The sequence below is a fragment of the Seriola aureovittata genome, chromosome 11 (genome assembly GCF_021018895.1).
Source record: "Seriola aureovittata isolate HTS-2021-v1 ecotype China chromosome 11, ASM2101889v1, whole genome shotgun sequence".
Classification (NCBI taxonomy): Eukaryota; Metazoa; Chordata; class Actinopteri; order Carangiformes; family Carangidae; genus Seriola; species Seriola aureovittata.
Genome location: NC_079374.1, coordinates 1,094,578 through 1,102,815, shown reverse-complemented (window position 1 = coordinate 1,102,815; position 8,238 = coordinate 1,094,578). Strand labels below are relative to the sequence as shown.

At 49.0% G+C, this 8,238-nt stretch overlaps 1 protein-coding gene across 1 annotated transcript in view; it reads right to left on the bottom strand.

Moving 5' to 3' along the window:
* Positions 1 to 264: 264 nt before the first annotated feature.
* The window catches only part of ttn.2 (titin, tandem duplicate 2), a 195,437-nt gene continuing 187,463 nt past the window's right edge, over positions 265 to 8,238 (bottom strand). Inside the window, exons 242-244 of the mRNA XM_056389502.1 lie at positions 2,314 to 8,214; positions 1,912 to 2,205; positions 265 to 1,610 (exon numbers count right to left, since the gene is read on the bottom strand). Of these exons, the coding sequence (XP_056245477.1) occupies positions 1,318 to 1,610; positions 1,912 to 2,205; positions 2,314 to 8,214 (6,488 nt within the window). The 3' untranslated portion in view covers positions 265 to 1,317. The remainder of the gene's footprint in view (positions 1,611 to 1,911; positions 2,206 to 2,313; positions 8,215 to 8,238) is intronic.

The following is an 8,238-nucleotide window of genomic DNA, read 5'->3' as shown; positions in this document are numbered from 1 at the left end:
AGTAAGGCATAAAAATGTAAAAAAAAGTCATAGTATAGTAAGGCATAAAAATGTAAAAAAAAATTCATAGTATAGTAAGGCATAAAATTTAAAAAAAAAAGTCATAGTATAGTAAGGCATAAAAATGTAAAAAAAACGTCATTGTATATAGTAAGTAAGGTATAAAAATGTATGATATATAGTTAATCATTATTTTTCATTTTCCAATTTCAACGGAACGATGAATAAGAAACGGACACCAATAACCACAGCAGAGACATCCTGTAGTGCTGATAATCATGCTTTATTAAATCAATAATTGGAGAAAAACCCAAGGAGGCTGCAAAAATAATCTACTCTACAACTCTAACTTCAATCAAACCAAAGTGCGGGGCAACACACAAGACCACGCTTCATTTTGTCCTCAGTGACTGCATCACCAGCAGCGGTTGGTTTTGGCTGCGGTACATCTGCTTGATGGCGCCCAGCTTGACTGACAGGTGAATTTCTACAAACTAACAAACAAACACACTGCAGACCTCCAAGAGACAGCTCTGCCTCTGCAAACAAGCACAGGACGGACTCTCGTTTGGCCAGGTTGATGGTACGACTGAGGAGCCGAGCGAGTGGTCGTTTGCCAGAAGCAGAGCACAAAACAAAAAAGAAACATTTGTGCTCAGGGAGTGCAGGCCGCTCGCACTGTGAGCATGTCATCAAAATGGCGGTATGACATAATCAGTCAGAGAGCGAGGTCCAGTCGTCCTGCTTACATGAGGGTAAATGCAAACAGCACTCAGGATCTCGCTCTCATTAGATTGTAACAGCACTGCTCTCACTCTCCAGCAGTGCATTCATAGTTTTGTCTCTGATTGAGTTAACATCAACAGGGAGCCTCTCCACCTGTTGAGGCAATCTTAAGACTTCAACTTTTCGTTGAGGCACAGAGTTTAGTTTCTCAGTTTAACAGGGTATTCGTTCCTGGTGAAACTTTCTCCTGTTAAACTACATTTAGTTTCATTTTGTTTCAGTTAATATTATTGTCATAAATAACAATGCATACATTTCCCATAACCGTTAAATTCGGCTATATACATTATGTACATGTCACAGAAAAACGGATCAAAAATCCTAAGTCATAATTGTCCAATATGGCACATTTTATAACAACTTTAGACTTTAGTCTAGTTTGGCATAAATTAATGTCAAGATTGGTACAAAAATAGTTCATATTTACAAGAAGAGAAATCCAGATCTTTATCAAGTAGATTAATTCGCTTAATTAATAAATAAAAAGGCATGGAAGTAGGGAAGAGGGGAGGATTAGATTTTTTTTTTTTTTTACACTGAGCGAATACTAATGTGAACAATCGCTGTGTCCGATCCTAGCTCGTTGGACAGTTTGAGGGTGTAGATTCCAGCGTCTTCCTCCTTAACTCCGGTGATGATGAGGGTGGTCAGGTCCTCTGTGGTCTCTATGTGGAAGCGTCCGCCGACAGTCACCTCGATGGTTTTACCGCTGCGGGACCACTCAATGTGTTTGGCGTCACCAGAGAAGGCACAAGCGACTGTCAGGACTTTGCCCGGCTCAATGCTGATGTCCTCCGGCAGAGCCTCGATCCTGGGAGCAGAACCTGAAAACCACAGTGCATGTACATCAGTGTCCAGTAGGTTTTTTTGTTTTCAATTAATGTTGGTGGCAACAACATTTTACTATACAAAGTGGAGAATGTAGAAGAAAAATCTGATATTAAAAGTCAAGTACCAAAAAAGGAACTGATTGTGTGACTCTATGAAGTTGATCATTTGTAGCTTTTCATTTCAAAATAAAGGCCATTCTGTTGCCTATGAATACCAGAGTGGAAGTAAGGAAGCTAAAACAATGCTCTCTTTATAAGGACATGTTGTTCAATAGATTTTAGATAAGTGTCTTACCAATGGCTCTAAATGAGGATCCCTCCATGTGGGAGGCCATCTCAGTGAGGCTGCTGGAGCTCATTGCATATGACTCAGATGCCATTGAAGACATGCTGGACATGGACATGGTCTCAAACTTCATCTCAGCTGCCATGCCGCTGAAGGAGCTGGACTCCATCATGGATGACATCATTGCTTGCTGGCTGGAGGAAGAAAAGGAGGACGACTCCTCCATCGTGTGGATTTCCTTCTTCATCATCATAGCTGAGCTCATGGATGACGATGACTCCTTGTGACTCATCATCATTGATCCTGTTGAGGGTAGAGATGGAAACAGTGAATATGTAAATCTCCATAATGACAAATTTAAATGTATCAAATTGGATGAAATATTCTTGAATACTTGAGGCGGGTTCTCACCTTTAAGTGCCAACTGCTGCTCACGGTAGGATGTGATCTTCATGCGTATGGACTGGAACACCTGTCCGGTGAAGGAGAAGGAGGATTTGGATACTCCTCCCTCTGATGTCATCTCGCAGGTGTACTCTCCCTGATCACTGTCCGCCAAATCATGGATGAGAAGGCTGCAGGAGCCCTCGGAGTAGTGCATCTCAAAGTGGCTGCTCTGCGAAAGTCTCCTCCCATTGACAAACCACACCACCTCCCTGACACTGCTCTCGCAGACGCAGGACATCCTCACGGAGCCCTCATGGGCCTCAGCTGTTAGTTGGCTTAGGACCTTGGGAGGTTTCGGGGTTGGGGATTTGACCGTGGGTGGGGAGACAACCCTCTTGGGGGACATAATTGGTGGAGGAGACTTCATCCTTGGAGGTGATTTGATTCCCTCGGGCTCAGGGGACTTTAAGGCCCTGGGTGATTTGATGCCTGAAGGTTCTGGGGACCTGATGCCTTTCAGTGTTTTGATTCCAACAGGTTCTGGGGACTTCACACCTTTTGGTGTTCTGAGTCCTACAGGTTCTGGAGATTTGAGACCCCGAGGGGATTTTACTCCCTCAGGTTCAGGTGACCTCACTCTCTCTGGAGACTTAGTTGGTGGCGGTGACTTGAGTCTAGGTTCTGGAGACTTAATACCCCGTGGAGACTTTACTCCTTCAGGTTCAGGAGATTTGACACCTGGAGCTGGTGATTTTAAGCCAGGTGCTGGAGAGGGAGGCTCAGGAGACCTGATGCTCCTAGGGGATTTGATTCCCTCTGGTTCAGGAGACTTAACACCTGGTGTAGGTGACTTCACACCTGGTGTAAGTGACTTCCCACTTGGTGTAGGTGACTTCACACCTGGTGTAGGTGACTTCACACCTGGTGTGGGTGACTTCACACTTGGTGTGGGTGACTTCACACCTGGTGTGGGTGACTTCGCACTTGGAGCAGGAGATGTTACACTTGGCTCAGGGGACTTAACACTTGGAGCTGGTGATTTAACTGAAGGCTCGGGGGACTTGATGCTGGGTTCAGGTGACTTCACACTGGGGACAGGGGAAGTTATGGAGGGAGTAGGTGATGTGACAAAAGGCTCCGGTGACTTTACAGATGGCTCAGGGGATTTGACAGCCTTCACCTCTTCTTTGTGAGCTGCTCTGCGGATGGTTATAGTGAAGTGAGCCTCCTGTCGGCCTGCGGAGTTCTCTACAACCACCGTGTAACTGCCCTCATCGGAGGACGTCACAGAGGAGATCTCCAGGCTGGACTTGTACTGAGTTGTGGTGACGTGGACACGGTGAGATGAGACAACAGTTCTGCTCTCATGCATCCATGTCACAGTGGGTGCAGGTTCCCCATCAATGTCACAGGAGAATCTGGCTGTCTCTCCCTCTGCGACGGTCACAGACTGAGGCTTGGTGAGGATTCTGGCCGGAAGAGGAGGCTTCACCTTGTGGACAGACACTTCCTCAGCTACAGCAGCAGTGGATGATTTAAGTTTAGTTTCAGATATGGCGTGTTTTCCAGTTGAAAATTTGTCAGATGAGTAGGAGGAACCAGATGACAGGTATTCAGTGGAGGCGTATTTCACAGATGAGTCATACCTCTCAGCGGAGGAGTAGCGCTCAGAGGAAGTGGCATATCTTTCACGTGTCACAACCTCATGTGTCTCGGTTAGCTTAGACTTGCTCTCCTCCACCTCAAAGTGTGTCTGCGAGGCGTAGCCAGCTTTGAAGTGGGCAGTGTGATAGTGGTCAATTCGAGTTACTTCAGGGACATGGCCTTTAGGGGCTTCTTCATCCCTGCGGCGAGAGGAGAAGGTGGTGTAGCCGCCACCTGACACATCCAGGGTGGCATAGTCTGATGCCTCTCCCTTGGAGTTGGAGCACACACAGCGGTATGTGCCACTGTCCTCTTCCTGGCACTCCAGGATAGTGATGGACAGAACGCCGCTCATGTTGGAGAAAATGTATTTCTCGCTGCTTTCAGAGATGGCGGTTCCATTGTGGAACCACTTGACCTCGGCCTCTGGCTTGGTTTGGATGTTCAGGGTGAATTTGGTGTCTTGACCAATTGGTATGCGATGAGAGCGCATCCTGACGGTCACACGGGGGGCGTGATCCAGGCTGAAAGGTGTCTGGCTTACCACCTGGTATTTCCTCTCAGACTTCAGAGCAGCCTTTCTGGCTTCGTAGCGGGACATGATGTCAAAGCGGGCAGACCGCTCAAACCTGGAGGAGGAACGGGATGACCTCTCAACTGATCTGATGGGGCTGGGAGAGCGGGGACGGGTCCTCTCTGGGGTGGGGGACCTCCTCTCCACGATCTCTCCCTCTACCTCCACAGGAGCCCTGGCACGTGGTGGTCTGATCAGCTCCGAGACTGGACGCATCAGTTCGATGTATGTAGGGGACAACGACCTTCTCCTCCTCATGAACTGAGAAACAGTCCGTTTCTTCTTTGTCTCAGAAACCTCGACGGCCTCGTGTCTAACCTCCTGCCTCCTCTCTTCATGTTCCATGGCGCGCCGTTCAACGCGGACAGGGCTGCCAGCGGGAGAGGCAGAGAAGCCGAGCTCAAGTTCATCCTCCAGCATCATTTTCTCCTCTTCTGTTCTCCTCATGGAAAGGTAGTCGTCCACAGGCATCAGCAGCTCCTCATCACTAAGGTCTCCCAGAGATCTCCTTCTGGATCTGAAGGACACCTCTGATTCGGGAGAGGGCGAACGGCGTGCAGGTCTGACAGTCTCCAGATCATCCAGACTGAGTTTTGGAATACGCCATCTTGGCCTGTACTGGTCGGTGATTCGGGGGAGGGGCATGACATAGAACTGTTCCCACCTGGACAGGCGAATACGTCTCTGTCTCTTCTGCACAATCCTCTCCATCCTCTCTGGAATCTCATACTGGTCTCTCAGCTTTCTGTACCACTTCATGTCCGACAGAGGCACAAACTGCCTGATGGCTTTGTCTTCATCCAGAACTCTGGGATCATGGACTACAGGCTCAGGGATCTCATATGGCATGAAGATCCTCCTCTCCTCCTCCAGCTTCTTGGTCTCTGACTTCTCCACTGTGATGTCGAACTCACCCTCAACGTTTTTGGTGCTCACTGCAGGCTTGTACATCTCGGCAGCAAATTTGAGGGCCTCCTGGGCTGTGGGGTTGAAAGGTACGTGCTCCTCGGTGGCGACAATTTGCTGAGCCATCTTATTCGTCTTTTCAATTTGTTTCTGAACGTGTCTGTATTTCTCCTCCTCGCTCTTGTACTCTCTCCTGGTGTAGGTGAGGCGGTCGACCTTTAGTGTGGCCTGGCAGCTTGCAGAGCCAGTGGAGTTGGTTGCAGTAACCTTGTACACACCTGAGTCCTCAAGCAGAGTCTCTCTGATGTGCAGGACGTGGTAGTCAACGTCCTCCTGTATGACAACCACCTTGGGGCCAAACTGTAGTGGTTGACCATCCTTCTCCCACTTCAGAGTAGGATTTGGGATTCCTGAGACTCGGAGTTCGAAGCGGACACTGTGGCCCTCGGTGCAGTCAACATTGGCCAGCAGACGTTTGAACATGGGCCTCATAGTTTCCTCCAGCACAGGATGAGGTGCTACAGTGAGACGAGCCTTGCAGCTGTCTTCTCCAAACTTATTATGGGCCATGACTGTGTATTCAGCATCATCGCTCATGTCCAGGTTGTGGATCATCAGCTGGTACAGACCCTTGTCGCTGGTGAATGTGTACTTGCTGTCATCATCACCTGGCTTAATTTTCTCTCCATTCTTGAGCCATGTTACCTGAGGCTCTGGGTGCACAGTGATAGTGACACCGAAGCGGACGTCTTCGCCGATGTAGGCGGAGCGGTTGTAGAGCGGCAAAGTGAACTCTGGTGGTCTCCGCAGGACCATAGTCTTGTCAACTCTCCTCCTCAGTTTCTTGATGGAGCGGCTGATGTAGTGCTCTCTGATGCTCCTCACTGTCTCAACAAAGAGCTCTCCATAAGCACTGTCCTCTCCATCATCGCTCACCACCTTGCATCTGTACACACCATCATCACTCTCTTCAATGTCCTTTACATAAATGCTGGCAAAACCGTTACTGTAAGTAATCTCATACTTGGGGCTCGGGTGTAGCTGACGGTTCCCGAAGTACCATGACACCTGTGTGCTCTTGTCGTAGCTGGCGATACTACAGGTGAATCTGACATGGCCGCCTTCCTCGGCTGAGCCATGCATGACTGGACCAGCGCGGAGGCCGTGGTACTCAGTTCCAATCTTCACTTTACCCACAGCCAATCCTCTCTGGTTCTTGAAGGCGCCGCCATACGCAATGCGAGCTGCTGATACAATGGTATCGATCCTCTTCACCAGAGTCTGGTAGTACCTCCTGTGTCTCAGGGTCCTGATTGTCTTTTTGCTGACATTCTCAATTTTCATCTTGAGCCATGGGTGCTCCAGAGCCTCATGGGCTGTCATACGGAGCTTCCTGTCCTTGACTAGAAGTCTGTCCACAAAGTCCATAGCTTCCAGGCTGATGTCCCTGAATGCTTCACTTTCAAAGATGTACTCACAGTTGGAAATGTTCTCAATCATTTTTGTAGTGGACTCTGCTGCAAACGGATTAAGGCCACTGAGCAGAACATAGGCCAGAACACCAACAGACCACATATCAGTGGCTGTCGTGACGAGGTCATGGCGATGGACCTCAGGGGCATAGTACTCCGGAGCTGAGAACAACATTCTGATGTTCTCTCCAGGCACCAACAGCCTAGCCTGGCCCATCTCAATAATCTTTATGGTGGTGCTTCTCCTTGTGGTGTAGACAATGTTGTCTGGGCGGATATCAAAGTGGCCGAAGTTGTGGCTGTGCAAGAACTTGAGGGAAGAGCAGACCTGTCTCAGGTAGCGGACAATCTCCTGCTCTGTCAGCTCGAAGTTGCTGGTGCCAAGGCGCTCAAAGATGTCAACTCCAGAGATGAATTCAAAGATCAGGATTATCTCCTCCATGCTTTCAAAGTACTCATGCAGGTAGATAATGTTCTTGTGCCTTGCCACGTTGAGGGCCTCAATCTCCCTAAGAACCAACTCACGGTCGGTTCCTTTGACCTTGATGAACTTGGCCATGAAGGTTTTCTTTGTGGCAATCTCCACGCAACGGTGGACCGCTCCGAACTGGCAGCGAGCAAGCTCCTCAGAGATGATGTACTTGGAGGACAGCTCCTTCACCTTGTAGAACAGAGCCTCCTCCTTGGTGATCTCTCTGGTTTCGTCCACTTCCTCGTCGTAGTTCCTAATCACAGACTTGTCTTCCTTTGTAGTGATGGGCTCAGTCGGCTGAGAAGGAGCGCTCAGGCCAAACTGGTTCTCGGCAATGACACGGAACTGGTACTTGGTCTTTCCGAATATGTTGATGATGGTGATGCTGCAGTCAGTGGTCTGTCCAGCTCGGATCCACCTGTCAGCAGTGGTGGGACACTTCTCCACGATGTAGCTAATGATGTCGCTTCCACCATCATGGGCAGGGGGCTCCCAGGTCAGGGTGATGGAGTCCCGTGCAATGTCACTGACCACGAGTCCCTTTGGAGCTTCAGGTATGTCAGCCACGTTCACCTCTATGGTTTGCTTGTCCGTTCCGAACCTGTTCTTTGCAGTAATAATATAGTAGCCAGTATCCTTCCTCTGCATTCCCTTGTGGAAGACCAGGGAGGTGAAAGACCTGGTGGTGATGACCTGGTAATAAGGAGAGTTGGAGAGGATCTCCTGACCCTTCTGCCAAGTGACTGCTGGCTCGGGCTTGCCAGAGATGGGGATCTTGATGGTGATGTGATCACCACGCGCAGCATGGACTGCTCCCATTCCCTGAAGCTCTTTGGGCAGGTGGATCTTAGCAGGAACTAGAATTAAAATGACAAAAAACA